The 19,154-nt window shown below is 34.9% G+C and overlaps 1 protein-coding gene and 1 long non-coding RNA gene across 11 annotated transcripts; one reads left to right on the top strand and one right to left on the bottom strand.

Annotated features, from left to right (window-relative positions):
• Nucleotides 1–9,538: 9,538 nt before the first annotated feature.
• Nucleotides 9,539–10,705, top strand: LOC110865800. Its single transcript, XR_004861149.1, has 3 exons — nucleotides 9,539–9,817; nucleotides 10,075–10,178; nucleotides 10,280–10,705. It is a non-coding gene; the product is annotated as an uncharacterized LOC110865800 (long non-coding RNA).
• Nucleotides 10,706–11,551: 846 nt separating this feature from the next.
• Nucleotides 11,552–17,502, bottom strand: LOC110865801. Of its 10 annotated transcripts, none has more exons than XR_004861148.1 (10): nucleotides 17,249–17,502; nucleotides 16,857–16,956; nucleotides 16,257–16,335; nucleotides 16,123–16,168; nucleotides 14,332–15,367; nucleotides 14,183–14,245; nucleotides 13,646–13,827; nucleotides 12,707–12,889; nucleotides 12,347–12,624; nucleotides 11,552–12,272 (listed from the first exon to the last, which is right to left on the bottom strand). XR_004861148.1 is itself a non-coding variant. In XM_022115125.1 (2 exons), the coding sequence occupies exons 1-2, from the start codon at nucleotides 12,491–12,493 to the stop codon at nucleotides 12,060–12,062; spliced, it is 360 nt and encodes a 119-aa protein (XP_021970817.1). In that variant the 5' UTR covers nucleotides 12,494–12,700; the 3' UTR covers nucleotides 11,552–12,059. The 10 variants fall into 10 exon arrangements, 1 of the variants encoding a protein (XP_021970817.1); XR_002550976.2 differs by having other exon boundaries at nucleotides 14,438–15,367; nucleotides 17,249–17,501; XR_002550978.2 differs by having other exon boundaries at nucleotides 11,552–12,245; nucleotides 14,438–15,367; nucleotides 17,249–17,501.
• Nucleotides 17,503–19,154: the final 1,652 nt, after the last annotated feature.

The following is a 19,154-nucleotide window of genomic DNA, read 5'->3' as shown; positions in this document are numbered from 1 at the left end:
CATCATCTTCATCAGAGTATAGGGCGACCCCTCCTTTTTCCGGCGAACACCTCCTACTCCGGCGATCCCCTTCCTACTACGGCGACGCCCCTTCTTCTCCGGCGGCCCCTCGTTTCTCCTACAACCACACCCCGCACCTACAGCCCCTCTCCATCACATCTAGCTTTCGATCCAAATTCAACCGGTATACATCATAGAATCGCAATACACACAAGAGAACAAGCAAGTTTCATAGGTGAACGAGAACAAATTGGTTTCTTACTATTTTCCGGTAACTTTTTCTGCCAACCAGAGGAGTATATGACAGCAGGGACAGTGAAATGTTTAGATGCCAGTGATGGCCGTCCATGTGCTGGGTAAGTTTCTATACATACAAAAGACATGAAGTGTATTATTGTAGATATTATATTTATTGCTATTTGAATTGTAGCAATGGAGATGATGTTTAGACATGAAGTGTATTATTGTAGATTTTATATTTATTGCTATGGAAAGGTTATGCTTGATCTGCTGTAGATGAAGTGTTATTTTGACCAATTGCATTTGGCCTGACCAAAAAGAAGCCCTATACTACCCAAACCTACTCTATGGCGGAGTTGCGGTGATGCAAATGGCGGAGATCGACGGAAACTCTGGATACGTTCATGTGATTTTAGGTAATTTTGATCTCAGTCGAGAGCTTTCTTTCGTGTATTTTTTTACTGATTGAATAGCTGTTTGCAGTTTACACGGTTTCTTAATAGTTGCGCACCAAGTGTTTGAATAATTTCTTGACTGACCCCAAAATGTTTTTCTATTGACGAAGATGTTTTATGTTGCTCTCATGGCAGTCGCTACAGAATGGCAGGTCACACAAAAGGTACATTACTCATTCTCTCACAATCAATTGATAACTTAATTCTATTTGTTTTCGGCTTTCAGACGATCCTATGGTTTGTAAATTGTTAAGGTTTACTTATATATGTTGTTATAAATCGTTTAGATGTTACATCGTATGCGGCGGAGATGTTTAGATATGGGACGACGACGGAATGAAGTCATATCTCCAGATTTAGGAACACAAAACAAAGCTCGGGGTCAAGAATCGTCTCAACATGTTCATTCAAAAACTTCATATCCAAACGTATCATATTCAGAAGAAACGGGTCATCAAAAGAATGTCTCAAGTTTACCTTTCACCACGAATGCAACTGTGCGACCAAATGGTGGTAAGACACTGGTCAAACGGTCAAGCTAGGTCAACTGCGGTCAAAATCAGTCAACACGAGACCCGGTAACATTTTAACAACGTGGATTTTTATTACATAACATATATATTTTTATAGTTAACACGAACCGAGATCGAACCGACACTTTAGTGACTTGTTACGTTTGGCATTTTGATGAAAATTTTATATATATTGTTTTGTTTGTATTATTGAAAACTTATTGTTTGTGTTTTGAAAATATATCGACACTTTAGTTGTCAGGATCGTTCCAAAACAGGGGAAACTCTGTCCGTTTTCCGTTAAACGGGGCGTAAAAAAATGGGGAAACGGGGCGTAATTTTTTTTGTTTTTTATAAAAAGGTTTAAAACCGTAAAAAGTTTTTGTTTTTTTGTAAAAAGTTTTTTGTAAAAAAAAAATTAAAACCGCAAACTTTTTAATGTAAAGCGTAAATTTTTGTAACGTAAAACGTAAAGTTTTTAACGTAAAGCGTAAAACGTAAACTTTTTAACGTAAATCGTAAAACGTAAACTTTTTAACGTAAAGCGTAAATCGTAAAACCTTTTTAACGTAAAGTGTAAAACATAATTTTTTTAACGTAAAACGTAAACTTTTTAACGTAAAACGTAAACTCTTATGTAAAGACTTTTTAACGTAAAACTTATTTTACGTAAATTGTAAAACGTAAAAAACCGTGTGATAAAACGGTGCCTAAAGAATGGGCGTGAATACGGGGGGGGGGGGGGGGGGGGGGCATAAAAACGCCGCGTAAAAAAAACGGGACGTAAAAAACTGGGCGTAAAAAATGGCCCGTTAAAAAACGACTTGTGGAAAAGTCGGGCGTAAAAACGGCGTGAAAAAACGAAGCACTAAAAAACGACGCGTGAAAAAGCAGGGCGTAAAAACGGCGTGCAAAAACCGGCGCGCAAAAAAAATTTGTTTTGTTAAAAAATTTGAAGTTAAAATGGTTTTTAATAAAAAAAAATTCTATTTAAAAAAACAAGTAATATAATAATAGCAAAAAAGTAATAAAAACAATAAAGACAAAAAGACAAAAAAGAGTAATTTTACTAAACTGCCCTTTTGGATTAAAATATTAAAAACATAATAAGACAAAAAGTATTTAATATTAATTTTAAGTATTTTTAATCTCAACCATCCATCTTAAAGATCTAGTGGCTGAAAAGTGTTTCTCTCGGTTCTTACAACTAGAGGTGGTTTTCATTTTAGCGGCCCCATATATATATATAGGGGAAGGTTCATTTGAGAAGAATTTTATTATGAGAAAAAAAGAAGAAAGGGTATATTAGTAAAATACTATTTCATTTATAACTCATATTATTAATTTTCCTCTCTTTAATTAATTAGTCAACAAATCATTAATTATCCTACATTTAATCTACAAAACCTACACGTATCAAAATTTTCCTACATATTCCCTACACATTATAGAATTTTATCCTACACAGTCGAAATTTATCCTACACACCTCAAAATATATCCTACACAACTCGTAATTTATCCTACACAATTAGTAATTTATTCTACACTTTAAATTAAGTTATTTTTTTAATTTGAGAAAAGTATATATTTTAAAAAGGAGTTACAAATTTAATTTAGTTAGTTATTAAAGGGGAAGAATACAAATTAATGATTTATGTAAGTTTACCAATTTACCCTTATATTAAAATTAAATGCAAATATTTTTTTGGGTAAAGGGTTACCGCGGTGATTTTATAAATATCATAAATAAACAAGTAGAAGGCTGAGAATACCCTCTAGTTCTCTTAGTGGCATACCACTAACGAGTTCAACACAAAAAACCAAAACCACAACCAATTAAATGCAAATATTAAATAAAGTAAAATGAAGTATTCTTATTGGTTGAAACTTCTTCTTTTTTCTTCTTACAAAAAAATTCTTCTCATTTGAACCCTCCACTATATATATATATATATATATATATATATATATATATATATATATATATATATATATATATAGGATAAGGACCCGTTAGGAACCACCCTTTATTGCGAGAGCCAATGTGAACGCGTGGCAAAGTTGTAAATAAATGACATCTAATAAAAAAACACGCGCTCCTGTTTTTTTCACACCCTGTTCACGATCATCTTTTACAAACTAGGGTTTCATTCGAGATCTTGCATACATTGATGACGGCGATCTACGACGGCGACTGATCTCTCCAATTTCATGGCGGCGACATCCACATTTTACGGCGGATTCATTGGGGATACTGATTACGGCGTTGGGGATACTGATTATGGCTACATATGGCTTCGTCTGACTCATCTCGTGTTGAAGTTGAACCTAACGCATCTGATCATCATCATACAACAACTTCTGCATATCATCGACATACATCCGATGCTAATTTTGGCGTTCCATCTGATGTCAATCCCATTTCTGTCGTCAATCCAATTGAAAGTCGCAAGCTTGTGTCTACAACAGTTGAAAGTCGGCACACCCTTCATGGCTTTGAAATACAGACACTTGATTCCATGTCTACATCAGACAATGTTGTATTATCATCTGGGACTGCTAATATATCTGAACACTCGTTATCATTTGACACTACATCGACTGGTACAACACCTACAAACACAGAACATCAACACTTATAATTCATTCGGTTTGAGACGAAAGGTATTCTATATTCATTTTATGTAAATTGTTTATGTAAATTGTGATTCGTTCAATGATATACTCGTTTGCAGCATGTTCACAATTATTTTATGTTGTAAATAATGATTACTCAATATTATATGCACATGTGCATATTTTTAACTGCATCATATTACAAATTATGTTACATTGCAAATTTATGCACATGTGTATTATGGTTAAAAATAACTTATGAGATCGTACATTAACTAACAATGCACATGTGCATTTTGATTACAATTCTAATATTCATCCGTGCATTATGTTGACCATTTTTTCATTTATTAATTATTTTTCACAGGAACAATTACGGCTGCCTAGATGCTACACCTAACGGCACCCCATATTGGATACCTGAAGTTGATGTTGAATACCTTCCTGTTATAAACAGTACATTTACCCATTGGGAAGATATTGTCATGATGTACAATACGTATGCTACAAAATCCGGATTTTCTACTCGTATTGGCACATCAAAGAACAAAAAAATGTCATGACAATCGTGCTATGAACATCCGCACTCATAGATATATATTATGTTCAAAAGAAGGACAACCACGGATCACAGAATCTGACCGCAATGATCCATCCAAGAATGCTCCAACCATGTATGATACATCTAAGAAACAACATCGATGAGGCCGATACACAGTTTCCGGGTGTCGTGCGCGTATCAAAGTGAGTTATGATCGTTTCACCGAACAATACAAAATATACGATTTCATCGCCTCGCACAACCATTGCATGATTGGTAGCGATAACGCCAACATGTTAAAACAAAATAGGAAACTCGGATTTGAAGAACAACAGTTAATCCACAAAGTTAGCCTTAACAAAATCGGCCCAAATGTTGCACATAACATCCAAGTATCACTTAAAGGCGGGCCTCATAATGTTCGTGGCACGGTAGAAGATTTCAAAAATTGCTCTAGAGATATACGTTTATTCGTTGGTGGATGCGATGCAAACATTGTCTTACATATCATGAAATACCGAGTTACCAATCTTAAAGACTTCTATTTTGATTGTGTCATAGTTGATAACGAGTTACGATCATTCTTTTGGGCTGATTTCACATCTTTACGAAATTACGAGGCTTTTGGTGATGTATGCGCATTTGACGCTACGTATGACACTAACAAGTAAGATACTCTACTTTCCAACATGTGCAATTATTATTAATTTTTTAATATAATATGTTTTATTTACAGGTACAAAATGATTTTTGTGCCATTCACCGGAGTTGATCATCACAAGAAATGTGTTATCTTTGGCGCTGGCATGTTATATGATGAGACTATAGAGTCATATACATGGTTATTGAACACCTTCCTGGCTGCACACAAGAAACAACCAATATTTATTCTCACTAACCAAGATGCATCAATGAAACAAGCTGTATCAACCGTTTTCACAAACTCTATCCATCGTTTATGCATGTGGCACATAATGAGAAAACTTCTATCCAAGGTAAACGCCATATTTTAATATTAACACAATTCCAATTAAACCATATAATATGATTAACTAATTCCAAATATTATTATTCACATATCTTTATTTACAGATTTCAAATGACATCCTTGATAATACCACCCTTCGTTCATTAATACATAAATTGGTGTGGAATTTATTCATCACACCACAAACATTCGAAGAAAGATGGCATGTATTAATGGATGAATATCATCTAAACAATCATCCTTGGCTATGTGAGATGTTTGCTATACGGCATGAATGGGTCCCGTGTTATTTAAGAGAGATACCGATGTGTTGTTTGATGAAGACTACATCAAGATGCAAGAGCTCAAACGCGCGTTTTAAAGTTAACTCATCAGAAACTAACACATTAGTTCAATTTCTTAGGTGTTTCGATACCAGTCTTGATGCTCAGTGGCACACACAACGAGATCTTGAATTTAAAAGCGACATGTCGAACCCTCGCTTGTCTACCGGTCTTCTTATAGAAGCACACGCGTCCGAAACATACACATGGTCCATGTTTCTTGAAGTTCGAAAAGAAATATACATGGGCATGTTCCATCGCATGCCAATTGAACGTCCTGGAATGACCGATATAAAAAGTTACACAATTGAACGTCCTGGAACGACCGATATAAAAAATTACACTGTTCGTCACTGCAAACAAAACATGTCATATGTCAATGAATTCGAGGTATCTCCTTACTATCCAATATGTTTTAATATTCAATATACACAACATAACTACCCAATATGTTTTAATATGTTTTAAATATTACCATTAGTGCATATTACCATCAATATAACTATTATAATTGTTTGTCTGATTATTTTGTTATGCACATGTGCATGTATCAACCAATGTATTTGTGCATGATACCCTCAATATACCATTAGTGCATATTACCCTCAATATAACTATTATAACTGTTTGTCTGATTATTTTTGTTATGCACATGTGCATGTATCAAACAGTGTATTTGAATCAATTATTTTATTATACATAATAACCTATTCACCTATGCATATTACCCTTCATGTATACATACTATTTACAATATATGTTGTGCACATGTGCAGGTGTCACTCAATGTACCTGAACAAACAGTAAGTTGTACATGTCTTGGGTTCACTCGTATTGGATACCTATGTCGACATGTATTCTGTATATTCCGTTACAACCAAATTTAACGAATACCGTCCCACTACATCATTCCACGTTGGAAACGAGATGCGCTCCCGTCAGTTGTGCATAGCATATCTAACATGTACTCATTGGACAGCAGCGAGTTTGCTATCATCAACAATGAAATAATGGATTTAATCACCCAATGCACAAACCGACTCAGACGCAATCCTGATCATCTACGTGCATTATCTTCTGAAATCAAACACATCAGGAACCGCATATTCAAATCGTTCCCGTGTGAGCCTCAGCCTCGTTCCATCCAAAAAACTGCAAACATCAGTGACATATTAAACATACTAGCAAATCTAAGCACAAGTGTCCATCATCCTCAAGGTATTAGAAACAAAGGTTGTGGGACCAAAAAACAACGGATTGGCCCCGGTGGTAAAAAAAATTAAAGATAAGCGAAAGAAAGCTGGTAAACGACAAAACAGCCGCCCGTTTATGCAATAAATGCAATAAATATGTATTTTGACCATGGTTCACGCAATTGCGAGAAAATCAAGGCTGCCAAACTTGCTGCACGAGCAGCTAAACGTGCTGCTGCTATCGCCGCTGGACTACCCGTCCCGTCTGATTCCGGTTCTGATGATACTGATGTTGATCTCGATGACACCGATGATGATGACACCAATGATGACATCGATGAGTATAATTCTTCTGATTATGGTGCATCTGAATACCCCGTCTCCATGCAAAAACCGCCTGTACCTGAATGAACAACTATTAGGCGTGAATCTGAACAACTATTTGTTGCAATGTTCATCCTCAAGTTTTGCAATTGCATGTCTTGAATATTTTTTCGCGTACTGAAATCGCATTCAAACTCGACATCACTCCCTATGTACATCTCCATGTGCCTCATAACAAGCACACCACAATCGTTGAAGTTATCACTCGTTGCCCATTCCAATTTTTTCTTTGTCAAAGTTGCGGTTGCCATACGTGCCGCACTTGGATGTTCAACAGCCTTCAAATACCCAACCATGTAATTTTTCTACAAAAAAAAAACAAAAAATAATAATACCAAATGTTACTACATATCATATTCATATATCCTTATTTACATATATAACATTTAATATAAAATATAGACCCACCACTTTACATGGCATTTCAGTTTCTTTAAATTTCGTTCCTGCTGACATTCTGTAAAACCCGTTGTTATCATTGGTATTGTTATGATGTTAAATTCTTTTAACTCCAACATTTTAATGTCACACGCCACAACCTCCTTCAAGTGTGAAGTTAATGTTGTAAACGCTTTTTTTCTGTCTGTTTTGTTTTCAACATAAACTCCGGCTGCACATTACATTAATACATGTCACACACAAGTATAACTATCCTAAATATGATTGTTAAACATGAATTATATAACACACTTACGATAGTTGTCGTATAACACCATAATCGCCTTTTCCCTACTGTATTGTTTTTTTTCTCATCATAATTCAAAATAGCCGCCCAACAGTCTATCACGTTGTGTGAAATCCATTGCCCATCCTCCAAAGTGTTTATCAAATATGCTCGTGTTGTCATTCCATGTGAGTTTCAAAAATATGTGTGTTGTAATCATCACAATAAATTACTTCAGTTATGTTGTGTATGCACATGTGCATCAAATACATTACATATACTATATACCATATTTTATGCCAAAGACACTAACATGACTATAGATGGTAAAACATTTGAGCCAAGACAAGCATCACTTTTGGCGGCTAGGGTTTCTGAAATGCCGAGCAAGAAGGTATGTTTTATGCTGCCACTTAATGATACTGAACATGTTATTGGCTGTTCTGATTCTCCCAATCAGAATTATGCTAAAGTCTTTGACAAGAGAAAGGTAGCATTTGTGTTACCGGTGAATGATATTAGTCCTACTCGAGTTCAAAATCAGAATCAGGATGATAAGGCTCATGTCCAATCTTATGCGGATGTGGTCCTAAATGAACAGGTCGAGCAGGGTGATATTAAGCGGGGTGGTGAGTCAATTCAGAATCGGAATGAAGATGAAAACAATAGGAAGGCCAATGATGCGGCTGATCAAGTTCCTAAAGTCAATTTTCGACCTCTAAAATCAGATGTATCAATGGATGGAGTGGATGTAGTGCTTCCAATTGATTCGGTTCGCCAGGTTAATAACAGGTTAGCTAACACTCTTTATGGGTATTTCCTGGGGGATAGGATTGCATATCCAGTAGTTGAATATTTTGTCAGAACAAATTGGAAGAAATATGGTCTTCAGAAAACTATGATGAATTCAAATGGTTTCTTTTTCTTCAAGTTTGAAGATAGAAAGAGTATGGATACTATTCTTGAAGGGGGATCTTGGATGATCCGTAACAAACCTATGTTTCTCAACATTTGGTCTCCTACAAACATCCTTAAAAAAGAAGAGTTTAAAAAGGTTGCAGTTTGGGTTAAATTGCATGATGTTCCGCTAGTGCTTATTCTGATGATGGTTTAAGCATGCTGGCATCAAAAATTGGATCCCCTGTGCGCCTGGATTCGTATACTAGTGATATGTGTAATGAAGCTTGGGGAAGGAGCAACTATGCTAGGGCTCTCATTGAAATATCAGCTGATCACGAGTTGAAAGAGGCTCTTACCATGGCTATTCCTGATTTAGTTGGGAACAAATATGTTACTGAGACTATTCGGGTGGAGTATGAATGGGAACCTCCGAGATGTGCCCACTGCTGTGTTTTTGGGCATGTTTCTGGGGAGTGTCCAAAATGCATTCGATCGACAGTGAAACCTCCTACAAACAATCCAAAAGTAGATGAGGATGGTTATACTGAAGTCAAGACAAAGAAGAATGGAAAGAAGAGTGGTTTTCAGGTTAATAATCAAAAGCCCAAGTTTGAATATAGACATGTGGATAAAAAGAAAAAGGCAGTGAGTTCTTCCTACGTGAGCGCGCGGAGCAATAGTTCGTCCAAGGTTAAAACACATAATTCGTTTAGTGTTAGTGTCTTTGGCATAAAATATGGTATATAGTATATGTAATGTATTTGATGCACATGTGAATACACAACATAACTGATGTAATTTGTTGTGATGATTACAGCACAAATATTTTTGAAACCTCACGTAGAATGACAACACGAGCATATTTGATAAACACTTTGGAGGATGGGCAATGGATTTCACAAAACGTGATAGACTGTTGGGCGGCTATTTTGAATTATGATGAGAAAAAAAAACAATACAGTAGGGAAAAGGCGATTATGGTGTTATACGACAACTAACGTAAGTGTGTTATAATTCATGTTTAACAATCATATTTAGGATAGTTATACTTGTGTGTGACATGTATTAATGTAATGTGCAGCCGGAGTTTATGTTGAAAACAAAACAGACAGAAAAAAAAAGCGTTTACAACATTAACTTCACACTTGAAGGAGGTTGTGGAGTGTGACATTAAAATGCTGGAGTTAAAAAATTTAACATCATAATAATACCAATGATCGAAAGAAAGCATTTTTATCTAATATGCTTTGATTTAGAGAACGCGAAGGTCGAAGTTATTGATAATATTGTGAGTAACAGCGGGTTTTACAGAATGTCAGAAGGAACGAAATTTAAAGAAACTGGAACGCCATGTAAAGTGGTATGTCTATATTTTTATACTAAATGTTATATATGTAGTAACATTTGGTATTATTATTTTTTGTTTTTTTGTAGAAAAATTACATGGTTGGGTATTTGAAGGTTGTTGCACGCATGGCAGCCGTAACGTTGACAAAGAAAAAATTGGAATGGGAAACGAGTGATAATTTCAACGATTGTGGTGTGTTTGCTATGAGGCACATGGAGATGTACAAAGGGAGTGATGTCGAGTTTGAATGCGGTTTTAGTACGCGAAAAATATTCAAGACATGCAATTGCAAAACTTGAGGATGAAGATTGCAACAAAACTGATATTATCAGAGGCAAACAGAGGCAAACGTGTACAAAAGAACGGTTATGTACCTCGCAAGCAAACGTGTACAAGAGAACGATTATGTACCTCGCAAGAAACGCAACACAAAGTTTGAGAGATGAAAGAATGCGAAAAATGTTGGAAAAAGAGGGGGCGAAACAAGAAAAATGTTGGAACATTCTTAGCAAATGGAAGAATGGGGATAAAGTTTGAGGGTATTAGTTAATAATTCTGTTTATTAACTGTCAGGACACGTAGTATATACTATATACATATACCTGATCAAACCCTTAGGCGTTCAATCAGACATCACAAACCATCAAACCCAACTCGTGATTCTAGATTGATATATTATATATTACAACTTATGATTATCGAACTTATCTAATTATGACTATCAATGTTTGTTTTGGTTATGTTTATTAATGAACTTATCTAATTATAACTATCAATGTGTTTTTTTAATGTACTCATCATTGCCAGCATCTTATTTTGTTATCAATTATTACCCACTTAACATAATGTAATTTTATTACTACCCATTTAACTTACAATATTGATATTAGTGCTTAACTTACCATGTGCACATGTGCATGTGTATTTACAAGTTGTATCTACCATTTTAATCCATTTGTTTATTTATATAATATTGTTTAATGTTTAACACTATACCTGTTACTAATATGAATATAAAACCATTTGTTATACCTTACATATAAATATACCCAATTGTAATACATTATATAAACTTATCCTATAATCTGTAAGTTATATCACTTTATGCACATAGTGTATGCACATGTGCATACACATCATTTAACTTATATCACTTTATGCAGATAATGTATGCACATGTGCATACACAACATTTAATTTATTAATCAACATAACATAGCACATTTTAACAAACATATAAATATATAACTAATGATATGCATTTAACAATTATTACCATACATTACTGTGACTTTAACCATCTTAATGCACATGTGCATAAACAACAAGAAATACGAACTGGAACTCCAAACATTGATTACCATATCACACATCCAACATACCAATTGCTAAAATACCAACTGTTATAACAACTGTTGTCAACCAACAAGTATTAGTAACACAATAAGCTAGTTCCAATCACAATTAACCAAAACTATAACCGACATCATAACGGTACCAACTTGTTACCTTCACAACACAACCATCTAACATGCCAAACCAAACCAAACAAAACAAACCAAAGTACCAGTTTAATGTTCATAGATCACCAATTAACCAGAAATACTACGTGTAGAAATACTACGTGTCCTGACAGTTAATAAACTGAATTATTAACTAATACCCTCAAACTTTATCCCCATTCTTCCATTTGCTAAGAATGTTCCAACATTTTTCTTGTTTCGCCCCCTCTTTTTCCAACATTTTTCGCATTCTTTCATCTCTCAAACTTTGTGTTGCGTTTCTTGCGAGGTACATAATCGTTCTCTTGTACACGTTTGCTTGCGAGGTACATAACCGTTCTCTCGTACACGTTTGCCTCTGATAATATCAGTTTTGTTGCAATCTTCATCCTCAAGTTTTGCAATTGCATGTCTTGAATATTTTTCGCGTACTAAAACCGCATTCAAACTCGACATCACTCCCTTTGTACATCTCCATGTGCCTCATAGCAAACACACCACAATCGTTGAAATTATCACTCGTTTCCCATTCCAATTTTTTCTTTGTCAACGTTGCGGCTGCCATGCGTGCAACAACCTTCAAATACCCAACCATGTAATTTTTCTACAAAAAAACAAAAAATAATAATACCAAATGTTACTACATATATAACATTTAGTATAAAAATATAGACATACCACTTTACATGGCGTTCCAGTTTCTTTAAATTTCGTTCCTTCTGACATTCTGTAAAACCCGCTGTTACTCACAATATTATCAATAACTTCGACCTTCGCGTTCTCTAAATCAAAGAATATTAGATAAAAATGCTTTCTTTCGATCATTGGTATTATTATGATGTTAAATTTTTTAACTCCAGCATTTTAATGTCACACTCCACAACCTCCTTCAAGTGTGAAGTTAATGTTGTAAACGCTTTTTTTTCTGTCTGTTTTGTTTTCAACATAAACTCCGGCTGCACATTACATTAATACATGTCACACACAAGTATAACTATCCTAAATATGATTGTTAAACATGAATTATAACACACTTACGTTAGTTGTCGTATAACACCATAATCGCCTTTTCCCTACTGTATTGTTTTTTTTTTCTCATCATAATTCAAAATAGCCGCCCAACAGTCTATCACGTTTTGTGAAATCCATTGCCCATCCTCCAAAGTGTTTATCAAATATGCTCGTGTTGTCATTCTACGTGAGGTTTCAAAAATATTTGTGCTGTAATCATCACAACAAATTACATCAGTTATGTTGTGTATTCACATGTGCATCAAATACATTACATATACTATATACCATATTTTATGCCAAAGACACTAACATGCTGGAGGGGGCGAAACAAGAAAAATGTTGGAACATTCTTAGCAAATGGAAGAATGGGGATAAAGTTTGAGGGTATTAGTTAATAATTCAGTTTATTAACTGTCAGGACACGTAGTATTTCTGGTTAATTGGTGATCTATGAACATTAAACTGGTACTTTGGTGTGCTTTGTTTGGTTTGGCATGTTAGATGGTTGTGTTGTGAAGGTAACAAGTTGGTACCATTATGATGTCGGTTATAGTTTTGGTTAATTGTGGTTGAACTAGCTTATTGTGTTACTAATACTTGTTGGTTGACAATAGTTGTTATAACAGTTGATATATTAAGCAGTTGGTATTTTAGCAATTGGTATGTTGGATGGGTGATATGGTAATCAATGTTTGGAGTTCCAGTTCGTATTGCTTGTTGTTTACGCACATGTGCATTAAGATGGTTAAAGCCACAGTAATGTATGGTAATAATTTTTTTTGGTAACGAAAATTAGCGATTTTTAGCTAAAAAATATTTAAAAAAACAATTTTGTGTGTGTTTTTTAGCTATTTTTAGGTATTTTTGGTTGTGTTCACATTGGTTCTCGCGGTTCTCGCAATAAAGGGTGGTTCCTAACGAATCTTTCTCCTATATATATATATATATATAGTAGTCGTTTACCTGCGCGATGCGGCGGGAAACATATGACTTAGGTTGGTAAGTTTAGGGCTATGTACGGGGATGTAGTTTCCGATTTTGCTGAGTCGACGATGGTGGCAGTGTAGTAGAACGTGAGGGTCAGTTACGGCCTTCTTCAGTGGCGGAGCATTGTGTAAACCAGCTGAATGATGTACATGATTAACCTGTGGGATCATATCAGGAAAAGTAATTAGTTAATTATGTTTTTTCTCATTGAAAATAAATTCTAACCTTTTTACTACCGATACAGAACTAATTAAGTGACTAAACATTTCCAGATCCACGAGTTTTGGCTCTTAATAAAAAGCTTAAAGCTGCGGATATAATTATGGAGAGCCAAAGCTCGTGGTTTCAGATGTTATGTGCTTAATGCTCAATGGTAATACTTAACTGGTTTCAAATATGAAAAATCAATTAAATAAAAAATCCTTAGTCATGACTAATGATTGTTCTACTGGGTTAACTATAACATACATCAGTTAAGAAGACAAGAAATAACATAATTGATATTAAGAGAACCTTTATTTGATCTTTTCCATTCGTACCAAACTCCGTCCAAATATTTGCAACGTTTTCATCAAGCTTCAATTTCCAAAGATGAAATACATGTGATTTATTTGACTCATCTACCAATAGATAAAATAACTTGAACCAGTTGAAAAAACTACCCATAAATATTGTATTTTAGCATACGCAGAATAAAGACACGAGCTTTTGAACCGTAAAGAATAAAGATCATGAGTTTACATCCCGCATGTGGTTCATGGAACTTACCTCAATGATCCCACCACATAGTCCGCCGTATGATATATAATGATATAATTGTACTTGACCAGGTTCCGTCTCCGTTGACCGACCAGTCAGCCTTCCCAGTTGGAGATCCCCATTTTGACTAAGAAGACGAAGTGTTATTCACATGTGATCCGACACTAAAAGGACTGTTTGTACCAAGATTTGCTCCAAGATCCCTAGAACTGAGACTGCGTAGCTATTGATGTTTTTCACGTTGTGCAAAAGCGGAAAGCCGAGCACCCGTTGGAGATATCGGATCCATGCTTCGCGGCGACATTCTCCCCGGTGATGAAACGCCAAAAGAAGCTTGCAACATATGGTCAACGTTTTTCGGTGAAAACACGTTGGTATTGATAGGAGAAAGCATGCTTTGCTGCTGTTGGAACTAGTTGAGAACCGTTGATTTGTGCGATGGTGAAAAGACGCCAGGAGATGCTGCCGGATCGGAATATCTTGGAGAAGAAGCAAGCTCCGCTACAAACAGATCTTCAAGATTTGCAGGAGCAAGTGTTTTAGACCGAGCTGAACGGTTCAACGAGAGTGAACCAGGTCGAGTTTGTGAATAACAGGTAAAGTCGTGTAGCAGTTGTTGAGATTTATAATCCTGCAACAAGCTCAAATCCTCTAATGGGATATCCCTGGCGCTAAGAGAAGATCTAAGCCGACTCGATTGTAGATTACTTCCTGGAAGATGAAGTGTCGGGACATTCGGCTAGGGCCACGTAACTGAAGAGTGTTAACCACTGTTTCCTGATAGTGACATCTGTTGACTGAACCTGGGAGACATGGGTGATAATTAGCGGCGTATTCAAGTAAACTCGAAAAAGAATCTTCTGTGTCCACAGTTAACGGACTCATGAACATTTTGTTAGCTTTATAATATGTTGTTGAGGCTTCTTCACTTCAATCCCACTACACATTCACAAAAGTGATAATTAGACAAAGATATCATAATTATTTTATACTATCTAAAGATCCAATACCAACAACAGATAGGTAAAAAAAATTATGGTTTATATACATCTTTCATGTGATCTATTAAAACATTTACATAAATATTAACTTGCAGAGAGTTAAATAAACTTTTATAACATAACCTTTTTATCTAATAATCAATTTTAGCAAACTGAACGAATCACATATAACAACAGATCGATCCGTTCAATTTCTTCTATCAAATCCTCTACAGTTTAACTGATCCACATATAAATAGATAAAAGGCAACATCAAAAAACATAATGATCTAAATAATTTTAGAAACAAAAAAACATTCACATTAATCTAAACAAGCATACAAAAACCACAACCGAATAAATCGCATCTAAAACCGCTAGATTCAAGTCAAACACGCAAACAATATATACAAGTATCTATCGAAACGTAATTGCAAGCATTTACTGATATTCAAGAGCTAAACAAGCAACAAATAAGCTTTAAAAACAGATCTTCAGTCAGATCCAGACTTATAGTGAGATCGATAACAAAAGCGACGAAAACTGGAATCAAATCGCTTCCTGCAACTCCATTTTTACTCGAAAACGATTGATTCGGATGGATACATAAGATGTCGATACAACCTATAATATGTATATCCAAAAATATACATATAAAAAGGTTCAAAGAAAACGGTATGAGTATGACACTTGGAAACTATCGAAACAATGCACCTCATTCGGATCAACAGGTTTAGAGAAAACGACATGAGTATCCTTCCTGCAGAACAATTTAAATAAGTAAATAATCATAAATAAAACTCTCTAAATCAAGAAATACTAAAAGCAAAAGCAAAAAAAAGACTCACTTTTGAAGCCTATCAAGAATGAACAACAATATCTTTCTATCTGGCAGGGGTGTTGTGGGTCCAGACTCCAATGGTGACCCTGCATAGAAATTAAATTCCAATATTAGTAAACAAAAACCCCGTAAATTGGTCTTGTATTCAAGAATATAACAAAAGGGCTTATGATTAAGACCATGTAGAGAGTCCATAGCTTTTATAACCTTTTCACCCTATTAACACAAATCCATCACCAATCGTTACAGTAAAGGAGTTGTGACATGTGATATAAAGTAGTTAAAAGAGTTGTATTCATGTTTAATACTTGTGTCATTCGCATCGCCAAAGACTATTAGATTAGTTAGGTAATAATATAATTATGTAATCATATTAACACGTAAATTATTTATAAACTTCAAAAGAAAAAAATAAAAAAGGAGGTTAACAGCCCTCTCAAACCGATCAGATGCTTTTTGACTCAAAACATATTTTGACCCTTAACCAACCCCCCCCCCCCATCACCCCACCCACCCACAACAGCCACCCCTAGTATTTCGAAAAATAGAAAGAGACTAACTTACATACAAATGTCAGATAAAATCAGAAATTATATAAAAAGGCTACCTTTGATTTGCGAAGCTCAGGAGTAGTTTTCAACACACTCCAGTTACGTGTGATATTTTCATCATCGCCGAATTTAACTTCATCATCACTTTCCTAAACCCTAGCTTGGCCGTAAAAATAACACAAAGTTACGGATCAGAAACCCAGATCTAATTCATCATTTTTATAACAAAATTAACAACCCATATCAACATTTTTATATCAAATCTTAAACACATATCGAATCTTTAACAACCCAGACAAACGCTAGTGCTTATAAACCCTAGAAACACCATATTATCAAAACCTAAACCCAGACTATTTCCAAGCACGTTATCAAACAAACAACATCATATTCAATCACAACATTCAACTAACTAACAACCAATTACACCATCCGGAACAAAACAAACCTCTTTTGACCCACAATTTCCAAAATCTGAGCCTTGATAATCTTCTACTCAACACGGATGCTTCTGGTGGCATATTCAACGTCTATCGTCAACTTAGATTCAAGATTTATACCTTGATTTGGAGCGCCTACGGGTTGTTCTCAAAACCAGGAGATCAGAATCTTCATCGAACTTCATAGATCTGGTGAATCGCCAGAGAGAGAGAGAGAGAGAGAGGAGTAAGGAAGCGGCGGTGTTGAAATGTTTTGAAATAAATAAACCCTAATCTGATTAGGTATCATGTGTCTTTTTTTTGTGGAAGGGTAAAACTGGAAAGTGATGTCCAATTTTATTTCTGATGCTTTAAACACTTGTACATCATGCTTTAAATGTGTTTTAAGTAAAGTGACAAATTACCGTAAGTCATCCTTCGAATATGCTTTTATATATAGTAGAGATATATAGGGTTAGGATCGTTTGAGAAACACTAGGCTAATTGAGAAACTTGAGAAGATTCTGAACCATACATTTTCCTAAGCTTTTCGTAATATACACATATATATAGTTTAAAATTCACTATATACATATGTGTATAATTCAAGATTTGACAATATACATATGTGTATATAGTGAATTTTAAACTATACATATGTGTATATTACGAAAAGCTTAGGGAAATGTGTGGTCTAAAATGTTTCTCAAAATTCTTAAATAGGGTGGATTTCTCTTAGGATCTATATATATATATATATATATATATATATATATATATATATAGGGTGGGGTTCGGCCAGAAAGTCCAAATTCCCTAAAAAGTGTAAAAAGTCATAAAACACTCTAATTTCAGCAATAAAACACACCTAAAACCCACAAATAACAGAGTGAAAATTACTAAAACACCATATTCAAACCATAATAGTTCATAAAAACTTAAAACACACAATCGTAGAACTATGAATATAAAACACAACTTGCTAATCAACATAAAACACAATAATATTTGTTATTCGATAATCAGAGCCTTATCATCCAAAACACAAAACACAACCCACATATATGATGTTTTATTAATCTTCATTTTGTTATTTGTGGGTTTTTGGTGTGTTTTATGGTTGACAATGTGGTGTTTTATGACTTTCTACACTTTTTAGGAAATTTGGACTTTCTAGCCAACTCCTAGCCTATATATATATATATATATATATATATATATATATATATATAGATTGAGGTTCCTGTAAAAAATACCAAAAGTGTGAGAAGGGTAAGAAAGAATCTCAGCCATTAGATCTTTTCATCTAATGGTTGAGATCAATAAGGACCAGATTGTAAAATGTTTTTTATTAGTTTGGACTGATTTGAAAATTGTATGGGCAATTGTGTGTTTTATATCCACCTGAAAATAGGAAACTGTAAATCAATTCCCTAAAATTATGAATTCTCTTTCTTCTTCCAGAATTCGAATCCTCCTCCTCCTTCTTCCAGAATTCGAATCATCACCATCATCAGTAATCCATCTCGAATATTCATCATCATCAGTTTAAATCTCGAATCATCATCATCATCATCGATACAGCAGCATCGACATCTCCGAATCAGACCTGCTGGACATCACCGAACAACCATCGCAAGCCACCCACCTGCTCCGATCGGTTCCCACCGAGAACCACTCAAGTTGTCGCACCTCCGCCACCAGTCCGACCACTCTTCATCATGCCGTTGCTGTTTCAGACGCCCACCATTACGGGGTTGTAGTGTTATACAGTGTTATAAAGGGTAATATGGTGTTATATATTATTCATAGTGTGTTATAGTGTGTAGTGTTATATCTTTTTTGTAGTGTTATGTACTTATTACATTGTTATGAACTATTGAATGGTGTTTTGCAGTGTCTTTAATAGTGTTATATATTATTGAATGGTGATAT

Source organism: Helianthus annuus, chromosome 6 (genome assembly GCF_002127325.2).
Source record: "Helianthus annuus cultivar XRQ/B chromosome 6, HanXRQr2.0-SUNRISE, whole genome shotgun sequence".
NCBI lineage: Eukaryota > Viridiplantae > Streptophyta > Magnoliopsida > Asterales > Asteraceae > Helianthus > Helianthus annuus.
This window is presented reverse-complemented; position numbering and strand designations above follow the sequence as displayed.